Consider the following 20917-nt stretch of genomic DNA (forward strand, 5'->3'; position numbering starts at 1 on the left):
CAGGCCAAACACCTGGCGTATACAACAACATAGAGAGCTCATCAAGGCTAATCTCCATGAAACCTCCATGTAAAATTAGCAAGGAGAAGAGATGATTATTTCATCATATCCAAACTTGGAACTCCAATAACAACTCCCACGCATGGCCACAATGTTAGGAATCTTACAGTTGTCTGTAGTGTAAATAGCTAAACATATCTCTGTGTTTAATGCTTATTGTATCTTCGACCAGCTTCATCTTTATCACAGCTCTCCTGGAATAAAAGCTTCTCAAAAGCTGAATCTAAACCTTTTTTTTTCTTCATAATGGGCATCTTAAAAAGAACAGACTCTAGAACTAGACTTTTGAGGTTTTGAATCCCAGTTCTACCACTTAAAACTGTGTGATCTAGGGCAAGTGATTTTATCTTTTCTGAGCCTCTGATTCCTCATCTGTAAAATGGAGAAAATAGAAGTATCTACCTCAGGACTTCCCTGGTGGCCCAGCGGTTAAGAATCCACCTGCCAATGCAGGGGACATGGGTTCGATCCCTGGTCTGGGAAGATCCCACATGCCTCAGAGCAACTAAGCCTGCGTGCCACAACTACTGAGCTTGGGCTCTAGAGCCCGTGAGTTGCAACTATAGAGCCCATGTGCCACAACTACTGAAGCCCACATGCCTAGAGCCCGTGCTCTGCAACAAGAGAAGCCACCGCAATGGGAAGCCCACGCACCACAACAAAAAGTAGCCCCAGCTCGCTGCAACTAGAGAAAGCCTGTGTGCAGCAATGAAGACCCAATGCAGCCAATAAATACACTTAAAAAAAATTAAGTATTCCTACAACTCTCAGAAATATAGAAACTAAACCAATTGAAAAAAATGTATCTACCTTACAGCGTTATTGGGAGGGTTAAACGTGTTAACATATGTAATATACCTAAAGGGTTTAGAACAGTGTTTGTCACATTGTGGCACATTACAGTAAGTGCTACAATAAATGCTAATTATTATTATAAATCACTACATGCTTAGTAATACTGATATACACTGAAATCAGGCAGGTTTCTGGGAGATCACTTTTAGAGGGAGGCACGGGGAGTAATGAGGGCAGAGCCAGCTGCCTCTCTCCTCACTGTCAGATCAACTACAGGTCAAATCAGTTAACCCCCCTTGACACGTGTATATCAGAGCCAGAGCACTCCCATGCAGAGACACACAATTAATGGTTTTGCGTAATGATACCAACTGGCCAACTCCACTGCAGATGCCCACAGCCTTTTGCCACATTTAGTCTTCATGAGTCTCTGCGGCATGAAGAGTAAGAAACATCGGAATTCCTATAGCCGGGGGAACTGCTTCAAGACGGGCTGACAAGGCACAGAGTCAGCAAAGGTGCCAGAAAACCCCTGTTCCGACATTACCTCACTGCTTTTTCCTACTGACTGTACTGCTCCCTCCCTAGAACAGTAAAATACAATGATCTGTGTGGGAAGAATCAAAGCTAGAAAACGTATGCCAGTTGATCAACTTAAAGAGTATTTGTTGACAACGTCTCTCCGAGGTAATCCATCTCCTACGTTTTTATCTATCAGTCGGTTATTCTTTCTGCCACTTATTTTGAACACATCTTACTGCCACTGAAAGAAACATTTTCTGAAAGATCTTTGCAAACATACTCATTGTTCACCAGAACCCTCAGAGTTTACCAAAATCAAAATTTACAATCTCCAGCAAACTACAGAAATACATTGGAAGGGAAGAACTGGGACCCAGAGAGAATATATTCTCATCTTTTGCCACTGTCCAAAGCCACACAGCCAAATTAGACAAAGAGTCCTTGAACATAAAAAGTTCCAAAGAGAAAGAATGAGAGGACACAAAGGCATAAAGCCCAGAAAAACAGGGAGATTCCCTACTTAGAAGTCACAACAGCTTTTCATAAAACTACACACAGCATTTGCAAGCCCACGTCCAGTCTTTCCTGTCACAGCGAATTAATACAGGACGCCCCCATTTAGATGTTAACTTCAGTCACATGACAGAAGCATCTTCCATCTGTGTGAATGTGCTGAATATGGCCTGACGCTCCTCTGTTGCTCCATAATCAAACAGCCAGAACATAAGAAAGGCTCACGGACATCTAACAAATACAGAAAGATTCCAAATCACAGTGTGTAAGAAACATGCACATGGCATTTATGAAAAAAGAAATCTTTAATTCTATCTATTGCCATGTAGGGGAATGCTCCTACTGCTGTCCTTAAGCACTATACCAGGGGTACCTAAATTCATATCTTGTCACAAAAACCAGTGCTTTTAGGTGATGAAGCATTTTCATAATGACTGGCAACAGTGCCAGACAAATCCAACCAAAATTTCCTTGTACAATAACGAAGGAAGGAGAAACCCTCCTGCAAGGCCATGAAGATGAGCCAGCTCTGCCTCTCCGTTGCCCTTCTCGTCCTCCTGGGCACCCTTGTGGCCGCCACCCCAGGGTAGGGGTGGGGGGGTGAAACCAGCAACCAGGTCCAGGCCCCGCGCCCTGCCTTCTGCCTGGAGCCTCCCTACACGGGTCCCTGCAGGGCCCTGTTCAGCAGGTAATTCTACAAGGCCAAGTCCTGGCTCTGTGAGATCTTTACTTATGGCGGGTGCAGAAAGAAGCGGAACAAATTCCTGAATAAGGAGTGCATCAGCACCTGCGGTGGCCATGACAGGGCCAAGGAGAGCTGAACGACTGTGCTCCCCCGAGATGGTGAAGTCCTAGGAGCCCCCACACAGGGCTGGGCTGTGGCTGCTTTTGAAAGATTTGAGCCTCCTCCTCTGCTTCCTTCTCAAACCTACCCTCCTCAGCAGAACCCTGCCTCTTTCTTCACCGCATCCTCACCTTCACCTCCCGCCCCACCATCACTGCACTCCTTGGAGGTGGCAGCGATGGAATTTCTGGCATCTAGTTCCCAGGGTCAGTGGTGGCAGAGATCTTTTCCCCCACAGTGATATTGCATCTTTATCTGTCTGGGGCTTCAACCTCTGGCCTTGTATTTAATAAATTCATTTTCTAATTAAACTAAAAAAATAATGAAGGAAGGTAGCGTTCCTAAACATGCTGCTTCAACTGTTCCCTCTTGCTAATGTTAAAAAAATAATTTTTTATTTTGTCAAATCAAAGACGAGGTAAGACAGGATACAAAAAAATTCGGCAGATTCATTCAAATACCCTCCTTCAAAAGGAAGGGAGAAGCAAAATGTTTCCACTGCAAATACAGAGACTCAAGTTAAAGTTGTTCAACATTTTAAAAAATCTGTAACATTTACATCCCAGAATACATGCGCATGAAAACATAAGAACAAACACCAACTGGGCAGCAGGAACAAAACTACTTTCCTTCACTTATTAAGAGTACACAGGAGAGCAGGATAAAACCCAGCTGTCTGTCCTGGTGGAGCAGGTGCTATTCCTACCCCTTACGTTACAAGTGGGACCACAGGCCCCCACTACGACGACCTTCCTGCATCCTGCATGTGGAAGAACGAACCGGCTACCAAGCTGACCTCTGGGCGCCTACCTGCAGCACGGGGCTATTGTCAAAGTTGTAGGCGCTGGGCCTTCCTTCCAGGGTTGAAAAGGCCACGTTGCCCCCGGTGAGAGGGGAAATGTCACTGAATTCATCTGTGCACAAGGCCTGCTGCTCGTCCCCTCCTGTCCTGATGAAGCCGCGGTTTGCCTTGGAGTAGGTGTTCTCGCAGGAGCCGCTGTAGTACTGGTAAGGGATCCAGGGCCCGTCCTCCCGTGTGCGCTTGTAAATGGCGAAGCTCTCTGGACGGCTAGTGTGGAACTTGAGGCGCACGTATGTGATGTCAAACGCTTTTCCTGTGAGGCAAACACATCGATGTTTGTCAGTCATATGTATGACGTGAAGAAACCTCCTCTATTCCCACTTTGATTTGGAACTTGACAAAGAAAGAGGATACAAACCACTCTGTGCCGACTCGACTAAGAGGGTCCCAGAACACACAACACGCTGGCTGTGTCCGATAGGCTATTCTAAGCCTGGAAACAGTGCATGTTTTCCCACAGAAATAAGGTATAGCTGCACTTATAAAAGCCCATTTATGATGTGTGTTGTTGAAGTTTTAGTTGCCATGAAAAATGATAGCATACACTACATACTTATACGTTAAACAAAAGTAAAACTGAATGAAAATGTGCATTTATCCTTAATGCTGGTGCTTCCACAAAAGCTTAATTAAAAGATAGAAAAGAAAAAGTGATGTAATCTGGTAGCAATGTATTAGTTCAAATAAAGGTACTTACATAATAAAAAAAAAAGGTAGAAAAGAAAATATTTGCTGGCTTTCTAAATGGGTCTTCTGGGCACTTTCAAGGTTTTTTAAAACTTGTTCTTTATTAATTTTAATGTAACTTCTTGATGCAGGAAGAGTATCATCAGCACTATTCTTCTACTCATTCACCAGGTTAAGAAAGAGGAATTTGAGAAAGTGAAGGACCCTGATTGAGGGATGGAGCAGGGAGCACTGCAGGAAAGAAAAAAAAATCCCTCTAGTAGCTGACAAAGAGATGACAATGAGAAAGAGACAAGAGAAAGGGAAAGAGTGAGAAGAGAAAGGCAGTTTAAGGAAACTGTGTTCAAAAGAGAATATATAAGACATGAGTGCTGAGCGGGGAAGGGCAGCAAGAGAGACAGGAGCCAATGGGCTGTCATCCTCCGGAAGAAGAGTCCCTGGGTCAGGCAGCTCCCTGCAGCAGCCGGAGCACCGTCTGATGGCTGGGACAGCTTGGGTGCCAGCAAGCAGGATTTCAGGTGGGTAAAAAAGATAATGTGCAACTGTTTTTAAACACCGTTCATTCACAAATTGGTCTATCTCTGACAGTATCTCTATTTTGCTGCTTCTATGCTACAATGAAGATCACAGTTTGTCAACAAGTATTTATGGGGCATAACTACATGCCCAGTCCCATGCTACATACTTTAGGGGATAGGATGCATTAGACATAAGGAGTCCTTGAGCTCAAGGAGCTTACAGCCTCTTCTGTCTAAGTGAACCAACTTCACAGGAAGAACCACCCTACAAAGCCCACAAAAAAGGAATTCCTGCACTCTCAGAAGGGCTGAGGAGAGATATCTGCCATTCTCTCACTTCCTCACACCCACGCATCCCCAGGGGAGAAGGAGTGAGGCTCCTGTGGGGCCTGAAATCTCCTCAGCTCTCTCCTAGCTGCCTCGCTAGTCCCCCTCTCCTCTCCCTCACTCCTCAATGCAAGACAGCACCTCTGCCGCTGTGCGGGGCTGGCCTGCTGCTGTCCTGCTACTCGATCCAGGACTAAGTGGGTGAGTTCAGGGCGGGGAGGGTAAGCTCTATGTCCAGGCTCCGTTCTTCAAGTCAGTTTTATGTATAACAAAACTGATATGATGAGCCATACCTGACTCTATTTCCCAACTGGTTCAGATCTTAAAAGAGGGGTTTGATTAACGGTCCCCCACATACATGAAACATTCCCACACATGAGATCTTGAACATTAAGGTGTATGGTATGATGGAGAAAACACAGGACTGGGCATGGTGAGACCTAAGTACACATCCTGGCTACTTCAATACTATCTGTGTGATTTCTGCTCCATCATTTTCTCCTCTGTACAAATGAGGGTGATACAGACATAGAGAACAGACTTGTGGTTGCTGAGAGGGAGGAAGGGGTAGGGGAAGGAAGGATTGGGAGTTTGGGATTATCAGATGCAAACTATTATGTATAGGATAGATAAACAAGATCCTCCTGTACAGCACAGGGAACTATATTCAATATCCTGTGACAAACCATAATGGAAAAGAATATGAAAAAGAATGGAAAAGAATATGAAAAAGACTTACAGCAGAAATTAACACACTGTAAATCAACTACACTTCAATAAAATTTTAAAAAAAACAAAAAACAAAAAAATGAGGGTGATAATCCACCCTCAAAGAGTTGCTGGAAGGTCAAACTAAGATCTTGCATATATTTCATCAATTATATAACTCTATACAAATGTAAGGCATTATTATAATACGGTACAGAAGAGAATTCGTGAACTAGGATTAGGATCCTGGAGATGTTCACACACAAGAGCCTGATTGTACAAGGGCCTACCTGGTATAGTTGCCAAAGAATATAATACAAATCTGGGTCTTCTATCTAGGAGGCAGTATAACACTTTGTCTGGACACAGGTCATGCAAATACAGTTTACAACCCTCCTGTTCAAAGAATGCAAATTTAACCTGTATCTCTTTACTGTGTCAAAAATGTAAAGACGTCACCTCTGAATGAGGGCGAGGTTATAATACAGTATCGATGGCATTCCAGAGACTATCTAACATTCTGGAATGGTAAAACAATTTAGTTTTACTCATGAGCATGTGGCTTGGGATGTTCAAAGGCTTACTCACTAATCTGTGGATTACAGATTACCCTTGCTTTTCTATTTTCTCTGTCTGTCTCCATTTCTGTCATCTCATTGTTCTTTAGCAACCCAACCTGCAGGAGAATGGATCAAAGGGGAGAAGGTAAAATAGATCAGGGTATCCTGTGTCCCAGACAAACATCTGCACCACAAAGCCACACACTGAAAGAAACAGGCATATGCAGTCACTCAGTGTCGGCAGAGACACAGCGATGGGTGGCAGAGCTTCAGAAAAGCAACTCCGCAAGCATTAAACTTTGAAGCAGCCTAGCTTGCTGCTGCTGATCCTACCTAACCATGCCTCATTTTCAGAGCTGCTTTCTCCATTCTAACTTATAGCTACAGTTGAAAGAGGTAAAGGGCTCTGTGGCATCTGGAAAGGAAGCTCACACATTCCACATCCCACACAACAAAACAGTCATGTGCATGACCTTTGGAGTTGCAGCCAACCCAGTAGTGGATACAGATCACTGCAATTCCTTGTGATGACTGCTATGACAAGGGAAGGACATAAGGTTTTGGGAACATGGAGGAAAGTCACCTAACCCACATTTCTGAGGTCAAGAAATTGTCTAAGGACTTCCTAGGTGGCACAGTGGTTAAGAATCCACCTGCCAATGCAGGGGACATGGGTTTGATCCCTGCCTCAGGAAGATACCACATGCCGCAGAGCAACTAAGCCTGTGTGCCACAAACTACTGAGCCTGGGTTCTAGAACCCATGAGTCGCAACTATTGAGCCCATGTGCCACAACTACTGAAGCCCACGCACATAGAGTCTGTGCTCCACAACAAGAGAAGCCACCACGACGAGAAGCCCACGTACCAGAACAAAGAGTAGCTCCCACTCGCCACAACTAGAGAAAGATCGCACAGCAGCAACAAAGATCCAACATAGCCCATACATACATACATACATACATACATACATTTCTTAAAAAAAAAATTGTCTAGAGGAAGTGACCTCTAAATCCAAGACCTGTGGAATGCAGAGGAATTAGCTAGGCCAACAGAGATCAGTCATCCAGGCAGATGGAATAAGATGTATGAAAGTGCAGAGAACACAGAAGAGTGGCCACTGGAGGAATCAGAGGTGTGTAGTACAGCTAGAACTGGAGAGAATGGCTGGAGATGAGTCAGCTAGCAGGCACAGCACTCCAGGCCTGAGGCCACGCTAAAGAGCAGCTTTAACTTCCCCAGGCTGATGGCAAGCCACTGAAGGACTTACAACAGGAAATGTATGATCAGGTTTGATTTTTAGAAAGATCATTCTGGCCACTATGTGGAGATTAGGTTAGAAGGGACAGAACTAAAGGTAGGGAGAATATTCAAGAAGATATGGTGGTAATCCTGGCTGATGCTGGCTGAACTAAGAATAGGGAGAGCTGGAATAGACAGAAATGAAAGGATTTGGGCGACATGTAGTTAGCAGACCTCAGTAACAATTTGGTAACTGATGGAGGGGAGGGGGGTTCACTTCTGAAAGCCTTCTCTACCTTTACCCTATTGACATTCTGTTTCATTGCCAAAGCTTCTTTTACACATTCCACAAGATGGAAGGATTAAGAATAACATTCAATTTTCTAGTTTAAAGACAATCAAATGGAGAGACGTATCACCCAGTGAAACAGAGAACAAAGGAGGTTAAGCAAAACTGGAGGCAGGAGTGGAGGGCAGGATGGGGAGATGAGTTCTATTTTGGATACAGAAGATGTAAGGTGTCTGTGGTCCTCTAGACAAGAAAAAAATGTCTAGTAGGGAGTTGGATGTGAACAGTCTGAAGGCCCAAGAGAGACATCTAAGTTAGAGATGCAGATTTGGAATTCATTAGCCTGTGGATGGATAATGAAGATGTGGGTATGGTTGAGACCAATGAGGCAAGAGTGTTGAGTGAAAAGAGGGCTGCCTTTTAGGATCATGCTGAGGAACACCAACATTCAAAGCACAGCCAGGGACTTCCCTAGTGGCACAGTGGTTAAGAATCCGCCTGCCAATACAGGGGACACACATTTGAGCCCTGGTCTGGAAAGATCCCACATGCAGGCGAGCAACTAAGCCCGTGCACCGCAAGTACTAAGCCTGCACTCTAGAGCCCACGAGCCAAAACTACTGAAGCCCACAGGCCTAGAGCCCGTGCTCCGCAACAAGAGAAGCCAATGCATTGAGGAGCCTGCACACCGCAATGAAGAATAGCCCCCGCTTGCCACAACTAGAGAGAGCCCGTGCAGCAACAAAGACCCAACACAGCCAAAAATAAAATAAATAATAAATAAATCTTTAGAAAAAAATTTAAAAAAATAAAGCACAGCCAGAAGATGAAGCGACAGAGGAGACTATGAAGACCAGATGGAAGAAGGCAAGCAACAGAGGACAAATACCAAGGAAGCCAAGAGGGTGAAGAAGGAAATAGTCAACGGTGTTTAAATCTGCTAAGCAGGTCAAGTAAGATACTGACTAAGAAGCGTCCAACGGCTTCAAGCAACAAGGAGGTCACTGCTGTGCTGAGTGAGAGCAGGCCCACCAGCAGGAATGTTCCTGGGTTGGAACTGAGAACGTATGGCAGACAGGAGGTGGGAAAGTAGACACACCGAGTGTAGCCAAGCTGGTATGACAGCTGGCTAAAGGGGAGGAGAAAGAGAAGACGACGGCAGTTGGAGGGGATGCAGGGCCAGGGGAAGATTTTTCCCTTTTCTGTGATAGAAGATACAGGGCTGTCTGACATGCTGGTGTGCTTGAGTCAGCTCGAAGGGAAAGACTGCCTGTGGAAACAAGACGGGGAGACAAGACTGTGACTCAGCGCTGGGGAAAGGACTGGCTCCACACAGGAGGAAACCTGCACCCTTGCTTTCCACCTGGTGCAAACGTAAGTGATTCAGCAGGTTTTAGGGGATGGACGTTGAAAGAGTTCTAACTGATGAGTTTATTTTTTCCGTGCAGTGAAAATCAAGGGGTTTGAAATTACTTGCTAAGGGTTGTGGGGAAAGAAAGTGGGGAATGTTAGGTGGGGAATATCTGAAGAGGGTGTAGAGCCATGAATAGAGACTAGCAAGAAGCTGACTGGAGAGAAAGAAGGCTTGCTAGGCAGAGACGAGGCTGCCAGGATGAGGCTCCAGACATCTTCATGGAGGTGTGATTTTCTACAGCAGCACTCAGTACCCGCTGTATAGGGGCAGCGGAAGGACAATATGGCAGGGGGACTGACGTTACTTCAAGGAATTTGGAATCTAACCTGAATAAATAAGCAAGCCAATACAGAAAACAGAGTGGAAGAGTCATGGCTTGAATATTCTGTGTTATCTAGAACTACCTGTAATCATGGATGACCAAGAACAGAAAACTTATGGACACCAAGGAGGGGCAGTGGGGAGTGGGGTGGGATGAATTGAAAGATTGGGATTGACATATATACACTAATATGCATAAGATAGACAACTAATAAGAACCTGCCGTATAGCACAGGGAACTCAACTCCACCTCGCTGTACAGTAGAAAATAATACAACATTGTAAAACAACTATACCCCAATAAAAATTTTTTAAAAAGAAGAAAAATCTTTGTAAGACTGAAAAATAAAAGAACTGAAAACTTAAAGAGCTAGTTTGTATTCCATTAACAGCTACAGCTGAGACCTGCCGTGTGCTTGTTTGCATGCTCTCTCTCTCAACATACTTCCCTACTCTTTATCTGTCCATCCCACTCATTTCACATTTGACAGAATGAGAAGATCTAGTTAAATGGGAGATGAAGAGAAAAGAGGACTAGGTCTCCATGTTTCCAGTCCAATGACAGCTACTATACTATCTTCATCCTGTGGGGACACGCCAAAGTGGACAATACGACTTTAAAGTAAAGGAGCCAAGGCAAACAATTAAGAAAATCAGCAAGTACACGTCTGGAAAGTATTCCAACAAGTCTACAGCTAGAACATCCTCCCCTCTCACCTCCTGTTCACGCACATGAAGACTAACCATGGATATACACACCCTCAAGGAAATATTTAGCTTCTAAATGTCCTGCTGCCACATTCCTTCCATAAACAAAAAGACTCAAGTGCAGATGTTGAGAACGAAGCACACAACATTAACTAATACTTCCTGCTCTGAACCCGACAGTGCATCTGGCTGAGGGACTGGGAGAAGGGGAGGGGGCCGCCTGGACAATGAGAATCCAGCCTTTGTGCACTGCAAAGCCAAGGAATTCTGCTTAGGCCTCCTACGTGGTGAAGTATTTCTAATCTCTCTGAGTAGGGGAGAAACCCTTCCTGTCTTAGAATTGGATTCAAGTGCTAACTGCTGGGGGACATAAATGCTTCTCTGTTATGTGCAGCTCAGAAGAATTCCATGAGGATGTTGTGAAACAGCCTCCTTTACAGTGAAGTTATGAGCAACAATGGCCATACAGAGTTTCACAAAACTTCAAGATGCCCTTCCATGGCCTGCATCAGACAAAGAGAACTAGCTCATTCTTAAGTATCAAATTAGGAGTCACTGAGTCACGCTTGTTCTTACGTGCTCACTCCTCGAAAATGGATCAGAAAATGACTGTTCTCCTCGCAGTCAGACCTGATCTGAGGAATATGAAACTTTAACGAGGTTGTAGCACAGAAAGTCAGTTCGAGATGGTAGATGTTTAGGCTACTAAATGGCAGTCTCCAAACAGTTAACACAAACAGTAGTCGCAGAAAGCAACTATTTGAAAATGTTTCCGATTTTGTTAGTATAACTGCTGGCTGAAATAGGAGTTCCCAGGACGACGTGTACAGCTGTGTACCAGCTGTTATTGTTCCACATCAGCAGACAGCTTGTACAAATACGGCCTCGCCAATCGAGATGACCCAAGGCCAAGTTAATGCTGAATGTGGGATCCTCAAGTGGACACAGATGGGAGATCAGACAGCATGGAGAGGAACAGACAAGCACAGACAGAATGTGTTGGGGTGATCTGGGTACATGGAGTCATTCCAACTGTTGGAAGACTCGGTCCTAATTGCCTGTTGATAGGCTAGTTTCTACGGCTCAAAACCCACCCTCAAAACAGATTGTTTTTAAAAACTTATGATCCTGTTCCTTTCCCTTAAATTTCGGTGCTCTTTTTTCAAGGCCCGTCTCTTGTCAATCAGCTAAATGCCAACAGTGTAAGGGCACCATCCTACAGGAACTGCATCTAAATCAGCACAACTTATGAAGAAGGACAAGTAACCTTTACAGCTTTCTATGAAATAGCCATTATTCATTGAACTTATTAAAACAAATGCAACAGCATTCACAATTTGAGAAAGCATCCCTTTCAAATGAATGAAGAAAATCGTTCCAGTTTCCTGAGTACATGCAATAAACACATCCCATCACGCATGAGCCCGTCACGATGGAAAGACATGCTGAGCGAGTGGTGCTAGAATATAGACAGTTTCCATTCCAAGCTGCCACAGGGAAACATAACAAAGCAGGCAGGTAAAATAGACAAAGCAAAGATAATCATTTTGGAACTTTTTAAAAAGCTAATAAAATTCTATACCAAAGGCCATGTATAAAAATGATGGTATGACTAATAACAATACAGCTAAGAGGAAACCAAAAGTTTTAAAATTGATTGGTATGATTTGGAAGACGATAAACCCATAATCTCTCAGGGAAACTAGATGTTTCCATAAAGTACCAAAGGTAAAGTCTAAGCCAAAGAAGACAGTTCTACTCTCTCCCTATCACCTGTCAAACTTCTACTTGGTGCAAATGCTGAATAAGACCACGGCACTAACCTAGTGTGGCAATCCTCAAAAAATAAAATCCCTCTGCCTGTGCTGCCCACCTGTAATATCCAAAAATGCTACCTACTCCTCAGCAAATTGAACAATCAAAATTGACATGGCTTGACACACTAAATATCAATAAATATGAGACCATCAGACAGCCGTTATGTGAACAGAGAGGATTCTTAGCTGAAGACTAGAATATCAAACACTTTTGAAGGGTAATTTCAAATAGGTGCAAATTACTGTTAGAGGTTACAGATATTTTCCACTATCAAAACATAAGATATATTTATCCTAATTTGTATATCTTGCCATTTTATTTGAAATGGTCACCAGAAGAGACATGATTCCCAAGTGAAATTCCAAGCCAAGAACTGGGCATACGCCTTATTAACCCAAACCTCACGCTTGCAGACTCAGTACCAGCCCCAATTCAGGCTAGTAGGTCACAAGCATGCCTGAAATCCTTGAGCCAGGCTAAAGGAACGAAGCCAGCATTTACTCCCACTCATCCGAGCAGAGGCAAAAAAATCCACTCTGCTGAACATCAGAGTTCTAACTACAAGGAACTGACTGATGTGTAAGATTTAATAGAGTCGCATAAAGAAAGTAGTTAATTATAATACTAAGGAAATAAAACAAACAGGTAACGAAATTTAAGCTCCATAAGTAAAACCCATATTTTAAAAAAGTCTAATTGTTAAGACATGTAAAGGAAAAGAGACACCATAATTTTATGGGAAGCTATTTCTTGTTCTGTGACATCCATACACTATTGAGATTTGACTTTTTTTTTTTTTGGCTATCATCCATAGCAGAAGAGTGAAGAAATGAAAAAGAACAGGGAGAAAAGCTGACAGGGAAAAACAAGAGATTCTAATATATAGTCATAATAGTACAATTATAGACGAAGGTCAATTCTAATAAATCCTCCCCCCACACACAAAGTCACAAAAAAGTTAACCAATAGTGTACTTTTATTCATTCAATAACTATTTGCTAAGTGAGTTTAAGGGACAGTCCACCATGACATCTACTTAGGATACCTAATCCTTCATTTTGCTAGAATGCCTTTTACTCTCCACTTTAAGTCTTAATGAACTCAGCCCTCTGTTCCCCTAGATCATAAACTATTTGTATCTGTTCTCAACAGAAGAAACAATTACAAATACCATAAAATATCTAAAATACTAAAAAAGTCTCAGTTTTCACAACTGTGTAATTCCTTATCACAGCCACCCATCAGGTCAAGGTTAATAGCCACAACTGGTGTGATAACTACAAATCCAAATTCTTCCATTCACTCTTCAAATATTTACTGAGCACCTATTACGTCGCTTTCGTAAGCACTACTCTCTAGGCACTGGGGCTGGAGCAGGAAAGGAGACAGACAAGGCCCTAACTTCATGGGGCTTACCGTGCAGCAAGGAGTAGGCATGGGTAAGGGATAGGGAAAAAGCAGAAATAAAAACAAAAATCTCTGCGTCAGATGATAAACGACACGGTACAGAACAAAGTGGGGACAGAAAGCTCGAGAACAGGATACCATTCAACGTACTGTCAGAGACGGCTTCACCGATGTGGATACGGTAACATTCAAGGAAAGCACTGAAGAAGTGAGACAGACATGGTGGGGGGAACTTCTGGGGGAAGAGCATCCCAGGAAGGACACATGCAAATACCCTGAGGCAGGTGTGCTGGCCAGTTCCGGGGAATGACAAAGAGGGCACTGCGGCTGAGGTAAGAATGAACAAGAAGGAAAGGACAGGGGATGAGGTCAGGGAAGCTGAGGGGAGGGAGGCCGGATCAGCTGGGCTTTAGGCCATCGTAGGACTGGCTTCTCCTCTGAATGAGATGAAAACCCACTGGCGGATTTTGTACAAGGGAGTAACACGATCGCACTAGTATTTTAAAAGGATCACTCTGGCTGCTTTATTGACAAAAGGCTATGGAGGGGAGTACAGAGAGGTAAGATGGCTAGTTGGGGGTGGGGACTGGGGGGGGGGTGTGCTGCAATCTCCCAGGTAGGAGATAATGGCAGCTTGGTTCAGGGTGGCGGCGGCGAGCGGTGATCAGATTCTGGCCAAGTGTTGAGGGTAGACCAGACCAGTGACTGATGGACTGGATGTGGGGTGTAAGCTGTGGTAACAACAAAGATCGAGCTGTCATTTACACTGAGAGCGAAGAACATGGTAAGAACAAGTGTAGGGATGGAGAGCAAGGAAACTGGGGGCTCAGTTCTGGATATTTTAAGTTTGAGATGCTTATGAAACATCGAGTGGAGGGCTTCCCTGGTGGCGCAGTGGTTAAGAATCCGCCTGCCAATGCAGGGGCACATGGGTTTGATCCCTGGTCCAGGAAGATCCCACGTGCCGTGGAGCAACTAAGCCCGTGCACCACAACGACCGAGCCTTCACTCTAGAGTCCACGCACCACAACTACTGAGGCCACGCACCACAACGACTGAAGTCCATGTGCCTAGAGCCTGTGCTCCACAAGAGAAGCCACCACAATGAGAAGCCCGCACACTGCAATGACAAGTAGCCCCTGCTCACTGCAACTAGAGAAAGCCCGCGTGCAGACCCAACATACCCAATAAATAAATAAGTAAATTTATTTTAAAAAAGCCCCAGGAAACAAAAAACATCGAGTGGAGATTTCAAGTCAGCCATTAAGATATGCAAGTCTGGATTTCAGGGAGAGGTCCAACAGGAGAGAGAAATCTGAAAGTTGTGAGCAGACAGACAATATTTAAAGTGATGGGATTAGATGAAAACAACTAGAAAATGGCTACAGACAGACGAGGGGTACAGAACTGGGTCTAAGGACATACCAACTTTTAGGGAGACAGGGAGGATCCAACAAAGAAGACTCAAGAAAGGACAGTCACTGAAGCAGAAAGAGAATCAACACGGCAGAATTCCAGAAGCCAAGTTTAAAAACAAACAAAAAAAAACTTTGCAAGAAGAAGAGAAGGATCCACTGAGTCAAGTGCTCCTGAAAAGGTGAGAAAGATGAAAACTGGGTGCTGGCCACTGGATATAACTGATGACTGCTGACACTGACAGTAAATGGTTTGGGAGAATGACAGGGATGGAAGCCAGAGAACGTTGAGGAGGTGTGGAAGAGAGAGACTGGGAGACAGCTAATAAAGACATTTTTCTAAGTAATTTTGCTATAAGGAAATGAGGCGGTAGATGGAGAGGAGAAGAGGGGGCTCAAGGAGAAATAACTTTCTGAGACTGGAAGACAGCATGTGCTACGTTGATGGGAATGACCCGGTGCAGCAGCTGAATGTACACTGAACAGTGAGGACCATCTCTGGTGTTGCAGATGGACTAGAGTGGGTAGAAGAGACCCACTGTGGTGCACTGTAAAGTTCTTTGAGTCTTCCCAAAGATTTCCCTCAAGAAAGAAGAAATAATGGAATTAACAGGATCATTGTAAATATCTAGATTAAAAAGAGTTATCTGGTGCAAACTATTATATATAGAATGGATAAACAACAAGGTCCTACTGCATAGCACAGGGAACTATATTCAATATTCTATGATAAAACATAATGGAAAAGAATATGAAAAAGTATATATATACATAACTGAATCACTTTGCTGTACAGCAGAAACTAATACAACATCGTAAATCAACTATACTTAAATAAATTTTTTAAAAAACTTAAAAAAAAAAAAAAAAGAGTTATCTGGTACCCAGAGAGTTCAAAACCCAAGGAGCTCTGAAGGCCCTCTCTAGAAGAGCCAGCCCAGATCTAGGCTTTCCTGCTACAGTGGTCTCATAATCTGGCCCACAATATGGTATCAGACTAGCTGTTAGAATCAACCAGAGAGCTTCTGAAAAAAATGCAAATTGTTGAGCCTCAACCCCAGAAGTTTCACTTTGGTAGATTCTGGGTGAGTTCCCCAAATCTGTGTTTTAAAAAGCACCCTAGGTGATTTTTATGTACAATTACATTTGAAAAATATTGTCTTACTGTAAACTCTTCCTCATCCTGGTTCTCCCCCTTTAAAGATTTAGGTAGGAAAGGCTCTGCCCTTGGTGCTGCACTGTAGAGTGAACTCAGGCACTCATGAGTGGGGACTTCCACTCTCACCTCATGTACTTTAAGGTGAAATTTACTGCAAGTGTTAAGTGTGCAGGCATGAGCAGTGAACCAGAATAACATCGGTCTCTCTTCTTTAAGACACGGACAGATGTTAAACTACACAGGGGCTGCTCACTCCTTATCCAAGGAGGCATGGGGTGACTGGACCAGCTGAACCCAAGCTCTGCAACATTTTTCTCCATGCCAATTTCCTGTCATTCAACTTGCATCCTCAAGGCCCTATTTCCCAGGCAAGTAGAAATAAACGTTAGGTTTTGAGAAAACCCATCTACTGCTGGGGGTTTCACAGTGCTATTATTTTCATGAAGACATTGGTCAAGATTCCCTGTAACCTAAATTCCCCACCCCCTCTGGTTTCTGTCCTTCCTTCCTCTTCCCAACAATTACTAATAGTTAATAAAATGACAGAACACCCACAACAGTTCTCAATAGCAAGAACAAACCTGGAAGCAAAGAGTTAACTTCTGCTTCAGTACACTCAAAAAGATAAGAAAACACTTTTTCTTCTTTGTCTAGAAGCCTAGACTTGTTTAATCCCAGTCTGTGTCGGGTAGTGTTGGCATTTTCAGGGAGGGTGTTACATTCTGTTGGTTAAAGACCAATGTAGAAATATTTACTTTTCGGAGGAGAAATTTCAGGTATTTATTTTTTTTAAAAATATATATGCTTAAGAGCAAAGTACCAGACATTCATAATGATATTACAGAGACGGGGGACAGGGTGGGGGGAGAGACTGAGATTGATTGAAGAATTATAAGAACAACTTAAAAATCCAGAAAATATTCTGGATTTTAAGTTCTCTTCCAACATTCACACCTGGTCTATAGGACGTGCTTTCTTTTCATTTTGAAGATACTTTGAGGTCACTGATCCCATCTCCGTCCAGAATCAAGCCTTAGGACACACCTTTAGCTGTTTAGAATCTAAGGCTGGCAAACTGTCACCCACAAACCGAGTCCAGCCCATCACCTATTTTTTGTAAATACAGTTTTAATGGAGCAAAACCATGCCCATTTATTGCACTTTGTCTATGGCTGCTTTCTGGCCACAAGGGCAGTTGAGCAATTGTGAGAGAGATTGCATGCCTAAAATATTTACTATGTGGCCCTTTATGGAAAACGTCTGCCAGTCCTGATCTAAGAATTCAAAGAATATAAAAACAAAAAATTCTACTAAAAGCTCATCCACCTCTTTCCTGCAGGGCATACTATTTTAAAATTTGGCCCAAGGACGTCTGAATTTTTCCTCTATGGTCACATAAAATACAGAAGGAGGAAGTCCATTCAGAAATTTTACAAGATTGACAACAATTCAAACCCATTTGATACTTAGATTTACTTATTTTTATTATTTTGTAGGAAAATTATTATTTCAAATGAACAGGAAAAAAGATTAGCAGTTAAAAGAAGAGGGGATGGAGATTTAACTCATTTCAAAAATCAAAGCTTTAGCTCTTACACAGCCCACAAAAATGAACCAGTTGAGCAGAAAACGAGGAAAACAACACCGCTGGAAAAAGCAGCACCATGGTTCCAGCAGTGCCCCCTCTCAGACCCACCCCACGTGGAGACAATAAGCAACGGCAGTGAAAGGAAGAAAGCTGATGAATCAACTCCACAGCAACTGCTGGGATGGCAGGAAAAATGATGCTGAAAACTGCAAAGAAAGTGGAAAATGCGAGGAGATCCCATTTAGATCTCTGTGAGAACCTCCCTCCCTTGTCCTCTGGGTAGGAATTCAGTCCTTCACACAGGCCTCCTTGTACTTCTGCTCTTCTGAGCGGATGGACAATTTACATCATGAAAATACTCTGCCAGCTGGCACTCTCTCCACAAGCGAGTGATTGTGCGCAGATGCCTTCATAAGATAAGGGTAAACGAATACACCCCCTTCTTCATTTTTCATTCATCCCCCTCTTTGCAAAGAAATGAAAATTCATGCTCCACACACTATATTTTAGAGACCAAAGTTTGTGTTCTTCACATCCCTTCATCTCTCATGGGCTGTGCTTGGACTTGCTACTGCATTTCTGATTACATTGTGCCCCCCACCAAATATCTAAGACGTAGGCAATCTTCCCAGATTATTTGTAAACAACCTTGCGCTCCCAGATACCAGCGCCTGCTTATTTTTTCTAAAGATTTAGATTAAACACTGAATACTCTCTAGCATAGCCTCAGTTTAGAACATTTGATAATCTACCACAACAAAGAATCAAAACTTCTAGCCAGGGCTTCCCTGGTGGCACAGTGGTTAAGAATCCGCCTGCCGGGGGACAAGGGTTCGAGCCTTGGTCCGGGAAGATCCCACATGCCTTGTGGGGCATGTGCACCACAACTACTGAGCCTGTGCTCTACAGCCCAAGAGCCACAACTGTTGAGCCAACGTGCCACAACTACTGAAGCCCGCGTGCCTAGAACCCGTGCTCCACAACAAGAGAAGCCACCGCAGTGAGAAGCAATGAAGAATAGCCCCCACTCTCTGCAACTAGAGAAAGCCCATGTGCAGCAACAAAGACCCAAGGTAGCCAATAAATAAATTAAAAAAATAAAAATAAAAATAAATTTTTTTAATTAAAAATTAAAAAAAAAACTTCTAGCCAGAAGTCAGTCAAAATTGTTGGTGTATTTAATGTCACAGATTAAACTGTCATGTTTAAATATGCTTTTTCTAGTTAAATCACCTTCCCTAATATGCTTTTTCTAGTTAAACCACCTTCCCTTTAATGTACATTATAACTTCAGAAGCTTCTTTATTTTAAATTTCTCTCCAATTGAAAAGTAGTAGAGAGTCTCAATGTCCCTCTTCAGGGAGAGAAACTTTTTGTGATCACTCTCAAAATTGTTTTATAAATTATGTATATGCCACGTTCAGTGAGGGGAAGAGAAGATCACCTGACAAATGATTTACATAGCATGCTTCAGGTAGGTCGATCAGATTCCCTGTACTTCAAAAAACATGAGCCTTCCTTATCTGCTTTTCCTTCTACATTGAGAGCAAATATTTAGCAGTGATATCAGAAGAAATGTTCTTCTAACCCATCCTTCACCATATTTCAAACAGACAGTGCTGAGTTCTCATCCATGGGAGTATTTCACATGCACCACAATGGGACTTGTTCTACCTTTCTATTTACATTCTGGAGAACAGCCAAAGTCCTTTATAGCTCTCTTTGATCTGGTGCCAGAGACTTGGTATCCAACACCCACCTAAAAGAAATTCCCTCAGGAGCTCCACAACTAAAGAGGAGTAGGGAAGGAGTTATAAAATATTCTATAAATCCACCCTACATCATATCGCTACCCAGTGAAACTGTGCAAGTTACCTAATCCACTGCAAACTCTTTAGGCGTGCTATTGAAAGACATTCATAAGTCTGAACAATTGTGCCTCATTTTATACCTCCAAACTATATCCTAAAACTCTCCAATGTAAGACTCCAGTCTTGCCATTTCTTTTATGTACATACCATTTCTCACTTCTAAGTCATTCTCTAGCCTTTACTCCTTCCAAACCCTACCTATCTTCTTAGGTTTAGTTCAAATGCCACTGTCTCCATGACACTTCCAACCTGTGTCATCTTACTTATGGGAACACACAGCTCTTATTGGCCAAACCACATAATTCAGGACGTGAATATTCACTCCTTTGCATAAGTTTCTTTCCCCCTACAGAGTCTAACTTTTTTTTTTTTTATTAAAGTATAGCTGATTTCCAAAAATATATTAGTTTCAAAGTATAACATTCAAAAGCAAGTAATCTACCTATACTTTTTGGATATCCTCTACAATAGTGCTTTTCAAGTTTTTCTGACCATGATGCACAGTAAAAAAAGGCACTTTACATTGCAACTCTCAACATACACACACCCACACACACAAACTGAAACTCAAGTTTGATGAGACAATGAACTACTATCTATGATGCAATCTGATATTCTGTTCCATTCTCTATTTCATTTGTTAGAAAAATGCTAGTCACAGCTCACAAAATTCATTTTATGACACTAGGAAGTTGTAACCTATAATTTGGAAAACAATATTCTATAATCCCTTGGGCACTGTCCTTGGCATAAAACAGGTGCTCAATAAGTATTTGTTTACTATAGGTTGACTCATCTACTATACACAACAGGTCAGAATTCCACAGTGAAATGATGTTTTCTAGATATTGACATAAAATTTAAGATGATGCCTTTCAAGACCTATCAATTACTTAAAAAACTGAATAATATTTTTAAAAGCCTTTGTATGTGGCAGCCTTTAAAAAAAAAACCTTTTTCTAAAGCTAAAAGGCAAAATCCCATTCATCAATATGGCATCCCTAAGAGGACCAGAAGCCACCAACCCTGCCTGAACTAATCCTTCCAAAGAAGCTCTTTTTGGCAGCTCTGGTTCCAGAAGAACTCCTTCAACCACGAGCCTGTGATAAGCCTTCAGGGTAACAGCAAGGATTTCCTCTCTGTGGGGTAGATGGACTGATGCCCAGTGCTGGGCGTTAGACTCTACTAAAGAGAAGACATTTGGATATTTATTGGTAAACTCAGTTCTCCGTGTCTCACGTTCATGGCACTTTTCTCATTGGGTTACCAGTACCTGGAATTGTCTCATTT

General features: G+C 42.8%; 1 protein-coding gene across 1 annotated transcript in view; it reads right to left on the reverse strand.

Moving 5' to 3' along the window:
- The window catches only part of LAMC1 (laminin subunit gamma 1), a 122875-nt gene that overhangs the window by 39131 nt on the left and 62827 nt on the right, over positions 1-20917 (reverse strand). Inside the window, exon 2 of the mRNA XM_057726731.1 lies at positions 3545-3849. Within this exon, the coding sequence (XP_057582714.1) occupies positions 3545-3849 (305 nt within the window). The remainder of the gene's footprint in view (positions 1-3544; positions 3850-20917) is intronic.

Source organism: Hippopotamus amphibius, chromosome 3 (genome assembly GCF_030028045.1).
Source record: "Hippopotamus amphibius kiboko isolate mHipAmp2 chromosome 3, mHipAmp2.hap2, whole genome shotgun sequence".
Classification (NCBI taxonomy): Eukaryota; Metazoa; Chordata; class Mammalia; order Artiodactyla; family Hippopotamidae; genus Hippopotamus; species Hippopotamus amphibius.